The sequence below is a fragment of the Patella vulgata genome, chromosome 1, assembly GCF_932274485.2.
Source record: "Patella vulgata chromosome 1, xgPatVulg1.2, whole genome shotgun sequence".
In the NCBI taxonomy this organism is placed as follows: domain Eukaryota; kingdom Metazoa; phylum Mollusca; class Gastropoda; family Patellidae; genus Patella; species Patella vulgata.
Window position 1 is genome coordinate 76,565,619 of NC_065879.2, and position 18,052 is coordinate 76,583,670.

At 36.5% G+C, this 18,052-nt stretch overlaps 1 protein-coding gene across 1 annotated transcript in view; it reads right to left on the reverse strand.

Annotated features, from left to right (window-relative positions):
• Positions 1 to 18,052, reverse strand: part of LOC126826828 (calmodulin) — a 75,935-nt gene that overhangs the window by 15,247 nt on the left and 42,636 nt on the right. Inside the window, exons 2-3 of the mRNA XM_050555937.2 lie at positions 11,083 to 11,131; positions 5,836 to 5,979 (exon numbers count right to left, since the gene is read on the reverse strand). Coding sequence (XP_050411894.1) covers positions 5,836 to 5,979; positions 11,083 to 11,131 — 193 coding nt within the window. The remainder of the gene's footprint in view (positions 1 to 5,835; positions 5,980 to 11,082; positions 11,132 to 18,052) is intronic.

The following is an 18,052-nucleotide window of genomic DNA, read 5'->3' on the forward strand; positions in this document are numbered from 1 at the left end:
GATTTCTCGTTTTAATGACGGGAATAGCTTATAATTGGTGGTTAAATTCCAATAAGGTTGTTGATAACACCTTTGTTACTATAAATATTATGTGATCGACTGAAATCGAAGAGAGAGATGGAGGAGATCTTGAATATGTGACGACATACGTGACGTAAGTTGCTGAAGCCAAGATGTGGCTAAACCTACAAACAGATAAATTATACTTTATTATGTTCCTGTATATATTATTAGATTAATATGGATGTATAAATTATGATATTCCATCCTGTAGGGAAATGAAATGGAGTTTAATGTCCAACTTATCTGCTCTATTCAGGCTAATGAAGAACAGGTACTGTTGTAATAAAGAGGTCGGCGTTATTCTTTATAGACCAGCTATCGATATGTGGTACAGATATCTTATACAAAATAAACAAAAAACTCAAAAAAGCTATAAACCAGTTACGCCGAGGTATAGGCAACTACTCCTGGAGCACCGGCACACCCTACCCTCCAACCCCACGCTCAAAATACAATCTCCTATAAATCAGCAACCATATTCGTAATCAATGACACTAATCATTCCTTTGATTCTAACGTCTAGTTAAGAAATAACGTGACAGGTCGCCAATGTCGGCAACAAACAATTGTGTACATGACAATTGTAATAAAGGGTTTTAGAACACGTACCAAATGAGACATGAATATGTTCCGGTATATATACTCGGGAAAACGATTCGACCATATATATTGACTCAAAACATCGATGATTTTTCCCCCATTGGCTATTATTAGCTCACTATGAAGGATTTATTGTAAGAGTACGTGCTCTTTCCCGCCATAACGCCATTTTCAATAAAAGCAGACGGAAACGGCCAATTACGACAGCAAAGCAAATAAAATAGACGGGATCAGAGCAGACTTCGGGTATTAGAAAGCAACTTAAAGAGAAGTTCGGAATTCATTACGGACTTAAAGGGATTTACAGACTTTATTATGAAATTGAATTGAAACAATTTAAAGGAGCTAAATCGCTAACACTTGAGACCTAGAAATTGACAAAAGTGGGTCGCAACGCATATAATACTGTAGTATGAATGTATATAAACTGATTTACATTCAATGGTTTCCGTTTTTACTCCAATTTCAAATCATCTATGTTCAGCGACATAAGCCAGCAGTCTCAAGCGAGTGCAAATTTCTAGCGTCTGGTTATTCCAGTCTATATACACCGTTTGATTTGGTGCAATGTGTCTAGCCCCGTCCCTCGAGTCTCTTGATACAAATGGAGCTGAAGCGCATTATGGTACACGATTCGTGTACAAATGGTAAAATGTTTATTTTGTCTTAAATATTGGATATCAAAAGCCCATCTTTTCCCGGTAAGATCACAACATGAATGTTGATTTAATTTGACAAATAAATCGTGTTTTCAATGTTGAAGATTTTGGATGATATTGAGTTAGAGACTTAGCTACTTTAAAGGAATTTACAGACTTCATTATGGAATTAAATAATTTGATTTAAACAGCCCAAAGGGACTCACAGACTTCATTATGAAATTAAATAATTTGGTGAAACAGGTTAAATGGTCGTTCAGACTTGAGTAAATAATTCAATATAAACAGCTCAAAGGGACTTACAGCCTTCATTATGAAATTAAATAATTTAATTTAAACAGTTTAAAGGTCGTTCAGACTTAATTATGAAATTTAATAATTTAAAGGGACATTCAAACATCAGTAATAAAGAAAAATGTATATAATATGCCTCTTAAACTGTTACGTCATTTCGAGACTGACTCCTAGTACAGATGTTTTCTCCGACTGGTTAATAAAGACGGGCATAGGCCATGCAGTATGCTATGAGGTAAAATTTTTACCCTGACAGCAGCGTTACGCCTACTCTTATATCGAATGCCAACTGCCAAGGGATCTTTAACATGGACGCCAATGTGTACACGGGATCTTTAACGTGCACGCCATTGTGTACACGAAACCTCGGTTTTTCGTCCGATCCGTGACCCTCAATCCTGCACCACTGACAAGTGAAAACCACCCCGGAAAATCCCGATAAAGTTTCTCGGTCAACACTGGGATCGAACCCGCTACTTCCAGGCTAGCGAGCCAATGTCTTACTCACTTAGCCACTGTGGCTCCCTCTTCTAGTACAAATTAATCCTGGGCTCTCCGAGGGATAATAAATGTGTAAAGACCGCCGATCATTTTTCTTAAATTTCAAATTGTTTGTAGGGAATTCAATGAATATTCAGATCCCCCAGGCTTATATCTGTGCTAACCCATCTTAAAGACATTCACCCGAGAATATAAACTATTAAAAGATGTTCTGAATACGTGAGTTAAGTACCACCACACCTGGTTAAAAAAGATCTTTTCACTAGCTACATTTTGCTCAACATAGCTCAATATTACTTACAATGCGCATGTCGATTCTTGTTCAACACGTGGGCAACATGTCACCAAGTTTTAGGGATCAATACACACGATTTAACACGTACGTAACTAACGTACGAAAATTAATTGGTGGCTAGCTTTTTTTTCGCACGTATACAGTGAATGGCCATTTTGCTCATTAATCCCAGCCAGAATTTGGCTATTTTCTAAATTTGCGTTAAAGTTTAAAATATTTGTTTTAGAACTGAAACACATTTCCTATTAGTCAATCCCAACGCTAAAAACATCAACAGAATTGATTGTGTATATCTGAAATAGACCCGACCGACGCACAAAATAGTGCAATATGGCGGCCTCTATGAACAACCCTCGCAGACGCTGTCATTGAAGACAACGTCAATTCTATGAGTTGTAGATGTTATTTTTGTAAAAAAAAATCATTGGAAGAAGAGAGAACATGTTGGGACTGTACGAATTATATAGTCTTTATGGGTGCAACGGACACAATGCTGAAGATAAGCCTATTGTTTACAATGTTGACCTCATGACCCATTGACGCCAATGTCATGACCTGTGATGGATATCATGGCTACTGACTGTGTCTGAGATACTTCTCCGCAGGTAGGGTGTCTCAGATGTTCAGAATGGATTTAACAATGTCGACAAAATTCCGGTTAAAAGCATGAGGGTCAGAAAAGTTGACCCGTGCATATAGACCGCCTTCCATTCCCAAAGAACAACACAATATAACGTACCTTATCGAGTGTTCTAGAAAAGAGTAAGCATGTCATGCCTATTGCACGAAAACCGCCACTACCCATCCGCGAGCCTTGTTTACTCACACGCCCTTCAACACCCTCACTTTAAGAATCCTTGAGGAGGTTGAATAGGCCAAATTCGATTTGTTTATAACGATTTACGATATGACTGACAAATAATTTCCCAATCTCACAAGACGGAAATGGAGTACGAGGTTATTGAAAGGTTTGTACCATAGTTTTCTTTCCGCATTGACTACTTCCGTTTCCCTTTTTTAAAATGAAAAGTAAGTAAATTACAAAGAATTTGTCGATTGAGCGACATTACATGACACTATGTTAGCCTGGAGGTCGGGTGTTCGATCCCTGTATTGGCCGAGAAAGTTCATCCAGATTTTCCGGCGTGGTTCCCCCTTGTCAGTGATATACTCTTATATCGAATTCCAACTGCCAAGGGATCTTTTACTTGCATTCCAATGTATACACGGGACCTCGGTTTTTAGTCTCACCCGAAGGACTAGACAGCTGTCCTTGTCAGGCCCTCTGTCCTGCATCACTGACAAGGGGGAACCACGCCGGAAAATCTGGATGAACTTTCTCGGCCAATGCAGGGATCGAACACCCGACCTCCAGGCTAGCGAGCCAGCGTCTTACCCACTTAGCCACGTGATCCCCGGGTCCGCTTTTCAGAAACGAAAACTGCCTTAACATTAATTATATATAGTGTTTAAACCATCTTGTCTTGTTTTATTTTGCAGTGTCCTTCATGGTCTGGCGGCAGAGATGGGGAATAGAACTCTCGCTTACTTTGAAGTCCGTTCGGACTCTTGGCGAACACATAAACGGCCCGTGGCAGAAAAGAAAATTAAGCGGGTGAAATTGTTGAGCTAAAACTATAATTAAGTATTAATAAGATGTTGGTCTGATTATACTTCTTCATCTTCGTCGTATTCTAGGGTTTAACGTCCTCTTCCACCGATAGTGATATCATAGACAAGTTGTCCCGTTGTCGTATGCTTAGCACACGCACAGGAGTCTGTGGGAGAACACCACCCTGAGAAAACTCACGAGGTTGACAAGTCGCCCACTATCTCCAAGCCACATACGCTCACACCGGGGGCCTGTTTCACGAAATTTTAACTAAGATAAAAATCCAAAATTTAGTAATTTGTTTGGATAATATTAGATTGATTTTAGTGCTTAGCCAATCAAAATTTAAGTATCTACTAAAATTTCGAGAAACAGAGATCGAAAACGTGACCGCAAGCCAGAGGTGACCGGCCTGCTAGAGCTCGAAGCGCGACACTCTAGACCACTTGGCCATTATAAACATGAACGGTGGAAGCGGGCGCTAATTAATGCTATTTCGCACACACGCAATTATACGATTAAATATTTGGTTTAAAAGAATAATCGATTTCAACATGGACGTAGCAGAATATTGCACGAAAACAAAATGTCATCCCAAAATGTAAATCAACAATTAATATCCAATGACAGTTTATTTTTTACCCAAATCAAAGAATTCTAATAGTTTAGTAAAACAAATTTGATTCAATAAAAGCTAAAACTAGAGTCGTTTTCGAAATACGTGTATGAAAACAATTAATGAAAAAAAAACCTAAATAATCCGGTTATAAAAATAGAAACATCAGTAGAAATATCACGCCATGTGAATTATTCGCGTATAAAAATGAATTGAAAAAATCCCAAATGACAATGAAAACACAAAACGTGCATTACTCGCGTAAAAAAAGAAGACATATGGAAAAAAAAATCATAAATGGATATGAAGAAACTGTAGAAAAATGTTAATGCCCAAACAAAATCGACATGCTAAATGTGAATTACTCGCGTAAAAAAGATAACACATGAAAAACACGACGAAAAGACAATAAATATAACTCTGGATATTCATAAAAGCGTAAAAAACGAAGAATTATGAATAGATTTTCTATTATAAAAATTTCGTTAGCAGTTAAAAATCAATGAAAGCGCACTATGTTTAGCTGTCTAAAATCCACAGATTATTGTACAGTATATTGATTAAAACCTGTTAGTACGACAATGTCGACAAAGTGGTCTTAACGCTAGTAGTTCGTTCATCGATACATTTAACTATAATAAGCAAACGAGTTTTAATACCTTAAACAAGAAGAATGTTATTATGAACGTTTATGCCATAACCATAGTAGCTCATTTGATCTCTCCAACTTCGCGGGTTTTCTTCGGGTCCTCCGGTTTTCACCCACTGCTAAAGACCCCTACGCCTCTCTCTCTCTCTCTCTCTCTCTCTCTCTCATTTGATCTCATTAAGTTCAGGGCAATACACACGTTTATATATCACTCACATCAAATGTGGCAAATTCAAGTTTTACTTTCCATCTCATTGCTTATCAGCTAAAATGTCTACCTGTGTTAATCGAGTTAATTTCAATAATTCCCTTGTGCGTAGAGGTCTTTACCAGTGGGATGGGGGGGGGCGTAGGGCCTGGAGGACCCGGAGAAAACCACGAGGTTGGTCAGGCGACCCTATACTCCTTGTCACGTACAACCGGGAATCTTAACCACGCCAGATGACTCAATGACAGACCTTATGATACAGCGCGCACACGCTTACCATTCAGTCATCCAACCCCTCCCCCCTCCCCCATGAGACAATACATAATACGCATACTTACTGTTGACTTCTAATTCTCGTTTGGCTTCCTCCATGTCTCGTTCTGAGGGGTTCCATCCAAGACAGCGTAATAAAGCTCCTAAATCCCTGACATTAATTTTTCCTTTACCCTTTCCTTCAAATAACGAGAAGGCTTCTTTTAATTCTAAAATATAAAAATAAGACGGTATTTAAAAAAAAACCTGTACGTGATATAAACATGTTCCTTCGCTTAGGCTGGTAAAAAGTTAATTCGGCGGACGAATGCACCTTTCGTTTGTTTTTGAATTCAAAATCTTTTCTGTCGCAGCCATAAGCATAAATTATTTGACATTCTGAACTTTTTTTTTCATTAATTCATTAGAATATAAGAAGAAACACCATTAACTATATTCAGACTTTCTGGATGGTATGTCAAATTTTAGACATGGTATGGTAATATTTAGATGCAATAAATTCAAATAGGTTTTTTTCTGGTATTTTGAAATATATTATTGTATTGTCAAAACAAGAAAAATAAAAAAACAACAATATTTTTATACATATATACGCACATACTTTCAGGGTTGATGTTTTGAAATTCCAAGACATGTGTGTGTTTGTGTGTGTGGGTGTGTGTGTGTGTGAGGGTGGGCTTGGGTGTGTGCGTTTAGGCTTAACATTATGAGTATCTCGCATTATTATTGGTATGGAATTAATTTCGATCTATGACAAAATTTATACTTATAATGGGATTTTGAACTACTTTATATAGTCATATTAAGAATCTGATAAATTGATTTTATATATAATATTTAGCGCGGATCAACCAAGTGAAAGCAATCTGCGTGTATGGAATGTATGGAATGTATGGAATTAATTTCAGTCTTTGACATTTAAACTTTATTACAAATATTTTGTAATGCGATTTTGAACATTAAGTCATAGTAAGAAAAAATATGAAAATTTGATTTTATACAAGGGAATGCAATGTTATTTACTAACAATTTGTATTTAAAAAAAAAAACAGTACGCCAGAGTAAAATGTCTGAAACTAAAATTATTTATAAATTACCCCCCCCCCCCCAAAAAAAAAAAAATAAAAAAATCAAACAAAACAGTTCGTCAAATTATTTACTTTTTTCCTTCATTGGACGTCCATTGCTCGGTATAATTGCCCTTTAGTAATAACAGGTAATAGTTTAATGTATACTAATCGGATGTATGTTTTGTGTTTATTCACAATGACCAGCTTAATGCACCTTTCACACGCAATCTATCGTGTAACACTAACAAATCAGACATGTTTTTCTCCGCAGTGTAAAAAGCTTTTGACTCGGTGTAAGGACTTTTTCTTTCACGTTATTCCAATATACATCAAACAGTGGATGACAAAATAAAATAGAGTTTAAAGGGGAACTAAACCTCTAAATCAACCCTATCCATAATCTTCGAAAAAAAAAATAAAAACGCGAATTAGAATTTAATGTTTGGTCCTTTAAATCAATATTGATGCTGTTATCCTAGCATGAACATTATGGTCTAAGGACATAATAATATTTAACATAAAACGAACTTTAAGCATTCTCAGGCTTAAGTTAAACATGCATTATGCAAGAGCTAAATCTGCCTATTTCAGGTCTTTCTTTAGGCCTGAAATGTTATCTAAATTATTAATTAGACATTAATTAACCTATCCAGGCCATAATCAACTCTAGATGGCTGCGCTAGCCTGCGATCTTTAGTGGATTGTAAGCCGATTTACTGCATAACTTTCCTTCTCATTAAACGATTAAATGGATAATCGAGACTATGCTGTTTATCGTACTGACTTTAGTAATGATGACCGAGGCTTATGGGAATTTCAGTCGCTTAGTTCTCGGTTCATAGTGGATCAATTTGAATGAAATTTTCACTAAATTGCCTTCTACATTATCTAATTTTTAACTATTATAGTCAGAACTGCCAACTCGTTACCGAATCTCCCATAATGTATCTTTAAGAATTTACTCAACTTTCAATCAATGTTTATATGAGAAATATCTTTGATGCAGAAACACAATTAAACATTTGCACATACATGTAGTTTCTTATTGGTGTATTTGATACATTAAAACCACAAAATTGTAGTTAAAATAAGGGGAACAATTTTGAGTAAATTCTTAACTTAAGTGTGATAATGTTTTGTGAACTTGGGGCCAGTGCCCGACGTTTGGTTCTCTAACAAATTACAAAGCAAAACATATCCCACAAGTCAATGCGGTAGTAATTAAAATGGCCGATCCACAGACAACAAAACGATCAACTTCTAGACTGAACTAGCCAGGCGCAAACGAACATAATTGATTAAAAATTACATTTACAATTGAAATAATTGAATGAAAAGCAGTTAATATATATTCATATTACATTTTCAAATATGTGCTCTGTCGCCAATTCTCTTCAATTGTGTGGCTCCAGAGAATAGAAATTTCGTTTCTTTGACGGATCAGTCCCAGATTTCACGGCGATCTGTTTGTTCGTAAAGACTGCACTAAATCTTTGGAAACATAATATTGATCGTACATATTTAATGGTCAAAAGTTTTTTATACTGTTAAATATACTAATCAATGTTGTAATTTCAAGAAATAGCCAATATATCCACATTCATTGTCAAATGGAAAATCTCTTTCAATAACCACATAACACGGAGGCTAGAGAGAAAGAGAGAGAGAGAGAGAGAGAGAGAGAGAAATGGGGTTTAACGTCCACTCGACACAAACTAGGTCATTTCGGGACTAACATATGGTTTAATTTTATTTCAATAATTCGCTTGCGCGTAGGGGTCTTTAGCAGTGGGAGGAAACCGGAGGACCCGGAGAAAACCAACGAGGTTGGACAGGCGACCCTACTCCTTGTCACGTACAAACGGGGATTCGAAACCACGCCAGTTAACTCAATGACAGACTTTATGATACAGCGCGCGCGTGCTAACCATTCAGCCATCCAACCCCCCAACACGGGGGCTAATATATACATTTATTGTTAAAGAGGTATTATTCAAGAGCTAAATCTACCTATTGCACATCTTTCTTTTAGCCTCAGTTGTTATATTAATTATTAATTAAACATTTATTCACAGGGCAAGCCCATAATCAACTCGGATTGTCGCGATTTTCAATGGATTGAAACACGATCGCCGACTGAGAGGCATATTGCAAAGTTATAATGTGTGGAGCTACCTCCACAGAGAGACATGTGGTGAAATTGTAAAGGGTAGTGCTGCCTCCACTGAAGGAGTCTATGTTATAAAATTATATTGTTGTAAAGACTGGAAGGGATAGGTCGACCTTCGCTGAGAGACCTAGTATAAAATTGTAATGGGTGCAGGGGCTCCATAAAAAGAATGGCTACCCCCGCGGAGATGAATGTTGTAATGCTTTAATGGGTGGGACAACCTTCGTTATGGTAATGGGTGGGGCGACGTCAAAAAAGATGAGCAGGGGATTTTATTTATCATGCAATCCTTTCTTACATGCACAAATAAATAAATATAATTCTTTGCTATAGACTGACTTTTACTGAACCTGATTACATTATGGCGTAGTGATACATCATTTTTAACAGCAATTCAACCATTGAAAAATCCTTTATATTGACCCAGTGTTTCCATCACGGTCAATTAAATAAAATAATTCATTTTTAATAATAATAAAAAAAAGAAGTTACTTTTAAAAAAAAAAAAGAAACGTTCGTTGAAAATACAAAAAAAGCAGTTCCTTTTTAACTGACCAATCAAATTCATGTAAAGTGATATCTCCTAAGGAGATATGGCAGTAGATTATGAAATTAATTACACAAGCGATATCTACTGTAGGATGTATTATTGGGTGTTTAATAACAGTTAGGTCCACATTAGTCTGCAACATTTTATTGTTGACAGGATGTGAAAAGCAATACCATTATTATTTTTTACTTCCTTCTTTCTCCTGACAATAGGAAGACAGATTAAATAGTAATGCTTTGTCTAGTCTTATATTATCTAAAAGTTCTTGGTATATTAGCCTCATTAAAACACAACTGACTCTGTTACTGTATGCGGATAATTTACAATGTGACTGGAGATCATTCAAGCCGAGACATGTTGGATTAGGTCTCTGAATTGGAAATTATTTGTCCATTGACTTCTGTCAATGGATTTCGTGGAAAACAATTGTGTTAGGCTTAAGAATTGGACATTATTTGTCCGTTGACTCTCATATTTTATTTCTACACAGATAGGTTCTTTCGGTTTTTTTTTAATGTTCACATTGAATTGTTCAGTATGGGTTCTCCTTGTCAGAGGTGCACGATATCCGGTCGTTGGCATGCACCTAAAAGAACCCTTGACAGTTTGACCTCGAACAAAGAGTATGCTATAGCGTCGCTGCCCTGGCAAAATTTCACTCATAATACAACGCATTGCGTATGCTCGTCTTCATTTCATTTCGCTTTTGGAACATTCTGTTGACTTTAATCTACTGAGATGACGCGGTAGTCGAGTGTTAGGAGCACTGACCTCTCGACTTCGAATCCTGAAATGGACAGACCAGAACAATGGGATGTGTTAGCTGCTGCGCCTGGTGGATTTACAAGGAAAGTTTTGTAAACTCGCTGCCCATGTGCACAGTTAAAATGCCCACAGTTAGAATTCTCGCCAATCACATTAGTACATAAATAAAAAATATCTTTTATAAGTCTTTATTTACGTTAGACATCAACCCACCCATCCACATTTCTGCAACGGAGCTGCTCTGGATAAATTCTTCACACAATTTAATCCTGACCACAGACAATACTTTTTTTCTCGCGGTGAAATGAAATACAATTGTGTTTACCGTCTTTTTTTCACACCAGTCGTGCTAATGAAGACTAACATGCGCCTTTAGTGTGTTACAGTGAGTTGCGAGGAAAATGTAGCCCGGGCAACGTCGCTATGGTGTTTAACGTCCTACTGGTCTGCTCTTATTTCGAATTCTAACTGCCAAGGGCTATTTTACGTGCACGCCAATGTGTACACGAGACCTCGGTTTTTTGCCCCATCCGAACGACTATACGTTGCCCCTTGCCAGGGATCGAAAATGAAACCTCCAGGTAAGGAGCCACAGTGGCTCCCTTCGAAATTTCTACAATCAAGCTTTCTTTCACTTGCACGCCACATAAAACGTGGTAAATTACATGATATCCCTTTACAGGAAATATATTCAACGAATATTTTCTCATGTAACTAATTTGGTTAATTGGATCTAATGTCAAAAGATAAACCTTACCTATTCTCTGATCTTCTGTTAATGTGACATCTTCATCTACTTTTGGTACCTGAAGAAAAAGTAGACTATTTAGTAACTGGTATCGACATGGTGAAAAATTATTTCTGATAATTTGGTTAATTAAAGGAAACGAATACATTTCTATTTAGCTACGAGAGAGAGAGAGAGAGAGAGGGTCAATTTTATTTCAATAACTCACTTGCGCGTTGGAGTCTTTAAGCTATGGGAGGAAACCTGAGATAGATATTATAACATAAATTACATATGGTGTTCCAACTTTCCCCAATTTATTAAGATATAACATAAAGTTTATATGCAACGGTATTATATTTTGTGGATAAAATAGTCTAAATGTAACGTTAATGTTGAGAAAATACGCTTCGAAAGTATTTTACAGTTTATTTCTCTGTCCAGTTATTAAATACCTCACTTTAGAAGAACCAACCGTCTGATTGAGGACAAAATTATTGAATTCGGTTGACAAAAGGAACTATATACGATTAAATGTCTCCATTAAGCGAAAGTCCGAAAATTTGTTTTATTTTTGGTTTACTGTGTCAACAGAGAGAGAGAGAGAGAGAGAGAGAGAGGGGGAGAGAGAGAGTGGGGTTTAAAGTCCATTCGACACAAACCAGGTCATTTTGGGACTAACACACGGTTCATTTTTATTTCAATAATTCGCTTGCGCGAAGGGGTCTTTAGCAGTGGGAGGAAACCGGACGACCCGGAGAAAACCCACGAGCACGAGGTTGGACAGCCGACCCTACTCCTTGTCACGTACAACCGGGGAATCGAAACCCCGCCAGTTGACTCAATGACAGGCCGTATGATACAGCGCGCGTGCTATTGTTATGGCCACCCCCACCCCCACCCCCACCCCCGTGTCAACATTGAAACATAAAACCCGTTATATCTCAACCCCGTCAATTTAATGTTCAATAAAGAAAGATTACCACTGCACAAAACAAATCAAAATATACTTAGGAATCTAATAAAAACAACATTGTATAGAAGCATTCAGGAACATTGCCTAGGATTATTGTTTCATAAAAAAATTATTCTCTAATCTCCAGTCAGACGTACAGCGACAATCTACTCTATATTATATACCCCGTGTTCTCTCTATATCACAAGATCAAAGCCAACTCGATTTCGATCAAATCTACAGGAAATTTCTGTCTAGGCCACATATGCGACTTCAATTTAGTTTGAAAGCGGACATGAATTTTCACAGATTTGATGTCTACGATCAGCCAATCACATCTTCGATCGAGACCTCTCCGCACCCGGTTATAAGTCAATTAATTTTTATTTGAAGCTCTAGATATGACGAACAAGTGACGGGTCTCTGGTGGCCTTCAACACAGCACGGCAGCAGAAGTGCCTGGGAGGGATGGCGAGACGGTGGGTGTAAAACGCCAACTTTTCCAATTAGGAATTATGTTTTTATCAATTAAAGCTGCTTGGTTTTTATAGTACTGAATGCCTGAATACACTGAATATGTACTGTAGCCAGTAGTGATCATACAATAAAAAAAACCCATTACACAGCGTTGAATTGGTATCTTATCGTGTGCATTGACATCTGACCATTTTTCATATGTATTACATATGGTGGCTACTTTTAATTTGTAGATTTTCAAAATATTAAATAAATGAACACATGAAATGGGACTTAACACCCTTCTTTTGTGAATCAACCGGGATAATGAAGATAGCATTGGCCATGTAGTCTGCTATGGGGGAAAATTATGCCCGGGCAGCACTGTTTCCACATACTCGTCATCGAATTTCAACTGTCACGTGTTCTTTTACTTGCATGCAATCGTTTACAGTCGACCTCGATATTTTGTCCCATCCGAACGACTAGGCGCTTTTCCTTATCAGGCAACTGACAAGAGGAAATCAGACCAGAAAATATACCTGGGAACTTTCTCGGCAACACCGGATCTCCCGATCAGTGAGTCAGCGCTCACATACAAAAATATTAACAGATTCCACTGAAATAATAGGGTGAATTTCGACCCAATAGTAAATAATACTTCGTGACAATCCGCACAGTATTACTTAAAGATACATTATGGGAGGTTTAAATAGAGAGTTGGCCATTCTTGCTATAACAGTTCAAAAATAGATGATGAAAGAAGAATATATTTAAAATTTCAGTCAAATTACTTTATTCTGAACAAAGTTTTCACCATTGTAAATTTTGACTAGAAATGGGAGTCAACTCTCTCTTCACCGTCTACGAAAATGGCCGATCGTTTGGTTGACAGGCGTTAACTCCACCTACATAATCTCGATTATCAAGTAACGTTTTCAATGGCTGTGGTACCTTTAGCCTATTCGGTTCGAGACGGGGTTGCAATTCAATTCGTATCACATTTATTTTTACTACAAATTAAAAATAAGACTTTTAATATATAGATTAGAAGCGAAAGTTTGAAAGGAATGGACCAAATCAATGAGGCTAATTATAAACGACTTCTTGTTAGCCTGCGTGTACTCTTGTACTGTAACTGGTAGGCCTACGTAACTCACGAAGCAGACAAATAGGAAACATTCAAACAGTGATCCAATGGGGCTGCAAACCAACTGGGGTGATGTTAGCTGCGATGTTTATCAATTTCAATATTTTTTCTGTAAACGCAAGTGACAAGAGGGTGTATAATAATGACATCCAAACTCTCATTTTAACCACAACTAAACATAATATCAAGGTCGTATATATCGAATTTTCAATCAAATTGATGGACATGCGGCCTCGCTTCGTACACTCTATCATTTAGCCTCGATCTAAAATTTCCGGGAGTATGACGTCAACGTAACGGCCAATCTCCACTTACGACGCCATTTAAAAATTTAATCAATCAATGAAATCCTGTTTAAATCCAAGCCGAATCCAAGCCATCCGTGGGTCTACAGAGTTGATTATGTGCTTGTTGTTTAAATAAAGATCTAATTTATACTTTCTGTGACATCTGAAGCCTAAATAAAGACTTGCAATAATCAGATTTAGCTCTTGCATAATGTATGTTTAATTCAAGTAAACTATATTTTAATGGATCTCAATCCACCTTAATATCCCCATTTATATCTACTTCAGATTGTATTAAATTTCCGTAATCGCTTGCCTTCAGTATTCTTTGTTTTATACTTTAAATTGAGTTTATAAATTGTAATTAAAGTCTACGGGCTATAGCGTTTTAGTTACCATGGTATATTATCTGTACCAACGATAGATTTATAGGATTAATGCCCTAGGTAATTCATGGGGATATATAGGCCCAAATGAGTCAGTTAAGAGAGGACCTTGCTACAAACGTGTCATTGGGAGATTAAGTTAGATCACATTCCTAAGGACAGACCTTATTTACCTGTATTTGGATATTTGGAGACACGTGTTTATGTCAATTCCCATATTCATATTGAAGCTTATCTACTATTGAACCAATATTTGTTACATTAATTGTGTGCTGTAATTTATGTTGATTATAGTAATATAGTAATATAAACAACCAACAGGATTCCTGTCTTCATTTAGACAACAACGAGAATTCCAGAAAATACACAAGAATTGCACTTGTACAAAACCTCCAAAGATATGTATTTATTTTTTCTTGGTATACAACCTTAGTATTTTTTTTAATCGATGGATAAAATCTAATTTGGATGAATAATTTAACAGTTCTTTCAGACATATTTTTAATCTATTTCCTTTAACAGAAAAGAAGAATACTAATTAAATTCGATCATTTTTTTTTCTATTATCACTTGTAAACTTGTTGGATTGCCATTTTGAAATCTAACCTATATGTGTAGTCTAATTAAGTCCTGATATTGTGTGATATTGTGAGCATCTAACATGAGAGAGAGAGAGAGAAAGAGAGAGAGAGAGAGTATTAACGACTAAATGACAGACCTTGTGCATGCGTTAACCATTCAGCCCCCACCCCCCAAATTAGGATGCAGTTAACATCCAATCCTGATTTTATCTATCCTTATATCGAATATTCTTAAATGCTGGTTGTAGTCTTGCACATGTATTGCCATTTTTACATACTTTTCACACTTCTCAGTTCAGATTAGAATGGGTGGCCTGGGTGGGGTGGGGCGGTGTGTTGCATAAGTAATAATGTAGGATTGATTTTAAACCCAGGACAGTCTAGACAACAGTCCATTTATCTAACGGCCTGAGAAATAAGAAGGACATTTTTTTCAAAAGGCATCTATCCAGATTTTTAGGCTTCCCGGTTCAATGACATTTGTGGCATTTGTGTCGATATTTTTAGAGTCATTGTTACGAAATAATTATTAAACAATCACATCTAAAAAGATAGAAATAAAAAAGAATGAAACCAGAAATCGATTGCTGTGCTTTTGTAAGATCAAAATAAAAAAAAATCATCAAATATGTATCACTATGATATTAATTTACAATAAAATATTAGCGTTTTTGAAATCATTGAGAATAAATGAACAATTCATTTCGCTGCTTACACCCACAGGTTCCAACCTTGTTATTTCTTCCAAACAAACAATAAACAGTAAAATAGCGATGTTGCAATCTTTTAAATTGTTTTGAGGCCACGTTAACCTGGAACAATACCTATTATTTTGAACATGTCCCATGATAAAATGAATAAAATGGCGTCCTGTTTCGATTAGTATTTTACGTTTTTGTGGTTATCTAAAGTACCACTTTGTTTTTTGCCAAATTAAAAGTGCTGATTTAGTAACCCCTGACCTTGTTATTTCTTCCAAACAAACAATAAACAGTAAAATAGCGATGTTGCAATATTTTAGATTGTTTTGAGCCCACTTTAAGCTGGAACAATAACTAAACGTTATTTTGAACCTGTCTCACGATAAAATGAATAAAATGGCGTCCTGTTTTGATTAGCGTTTTACGTTTTTATGGTTATCTAAAATACCACTTTGATTTTTGCCAAAATAAATTGCTGATTTAGTAAAAACAGTATGAGTCGTTTTGGGACGTTTCCGTGACGGACATCTAGTTCGTTGGAATAGTCACGAAAGGAAAGTAATATAGTTTAACAATTCGTCAACAAAATGCTTCGGTAAGTGTGGGACTAACACGTGTGTATTGTATCTATGGCCATGTGTGCAATGCTACGGAGGAAGCGTGTCGGTTTTCCTGTTCATTAGGCAGGGGACAGTTGGAATATGAAATAAGAGTAGGCTAGAGCGCCACTGTCCGAGCAAAATTCCCCTCATAGCACACTGCATGGCGTATGCCCGTCTTCATTAGCCAAGAAGAACGTTAAACCCCATTTCAATACATTTCATTAACTTTTCATTAGTCCGGTTAAAACTTAAACCTTACTCACGTTTAACCTCCTTTCGTTTCATTTTAAAGTCAACGCACCGGTCTACCTACATAAAAAATGTTTTGCTCTAGCGGTTAACAAACTCCTTGAAAACCATCTAAAAGATAGACTCTGAAGTGCGTTTGAAGTTTTAATGTCGCTGATTATACATATTGACCGATTTATCTCAAATTTTGCAATCAATGTAATATGAAATCCCACGATGCGACTTTAAAAACTAACAAATAAATTAATCCAATGAACAGCGGAGAGATAAAAAATACAAATACAAATTGAAAATACAAATTAAGAGTAATTATTCCAAAAAATCGGTATGAAATTTAATTACTCAAAATCGACTTCCGCCCACTACATTCTAATTGGGATCGATTTCACAATCCTTACTAATAAGTCATTGCTGTCCTAAAGAGACTTGATGGAGCCTCCTTCAATTTTCATCAATCGCTTATTTAGGCTCTTAAACACCTGCTGTCTGAATTAACATTAAGCCAACTCCAATCTATATTTTCAACAAACATTAACCCCTTGGGTACAACACAGATTACAATCGGTTACATTTCTAAATGTAAAGTCCCAAGATATAAACATTAATTTTCTTTGTAGATTAACAAGACAGACATGAACAGCTTAGATTGGCAGCCATCTAAATTATTTGACTCTGATTAATAAACTAAAGAATAATTGTCAAATAAAATTATTCTTAAAGGAAATGTAACATTGAAATGAAATGAAGAGAGAAAGAGAGAGAGAGAGAGAAATCGGGTTTAACGTCCACTTGACACAAACTAGGTCATTTCGGGACTAACACATGGTTCAATTTTATTTCAATAATTCGCTTGCGCATGAGGGGTTTGGCAGTGCAAGGAAACCAAGAGAAAATCCACGAGGTTGGACAGGCGACCATACTCCTTGTCACGTACAACCGGGGAATCGAAGCCACGCCAGTTGACTCAATAACAGACCTTATGATACAGCGCGCGCGTGTGCTAACCATTCGGTGACCCCCACCCTGCGAAATGAAATGGGGTTTAACGATTTACTACCACTTTATGATTCAAATCAAGTTGATGGAGAGAAATATTATTTTTTGTTTATTTTTCCCGTTTATAAGAGACAGAACAGACGTGATGGTCGAAAAGGTAAAGTATTTTTAATGTATTTACAAGTTAGACATTGAAAGAAAGGGAATTCCATAAGTGATTTTATTAGAAGATACTTAATCGTTGCATGCTTTTAATTTGTAATGATTTCTCCATCTCTCTATAAATACTGATAGCTGACGTGCGGTGGTTCTTTTGCATTCAGGGAAATCATAAGTTCTGTTATTGAGTCAAGTGACGTGGTTTCGATTCCCCGCTTGTTCGTGACAAGGAGTATGGTCGCCTGTCCAACCTCGTTAGTTTTCTCCTGGTCCCCCGTATTAGAATATTGGTCCATTTCAATCCATATGACGTTATTACCTTTCCGTGAAATATGTGATTCTAATATCCAATATTTAAGACAAAATGAACATTTTTAAATCACTACACGGCTCGTGTATTCTTCTATGAACATAATGCATTCGGGTGCCATTTGTAATGATCAAAGAAATACATATCCCAAAAAACAATGCAAAAGTA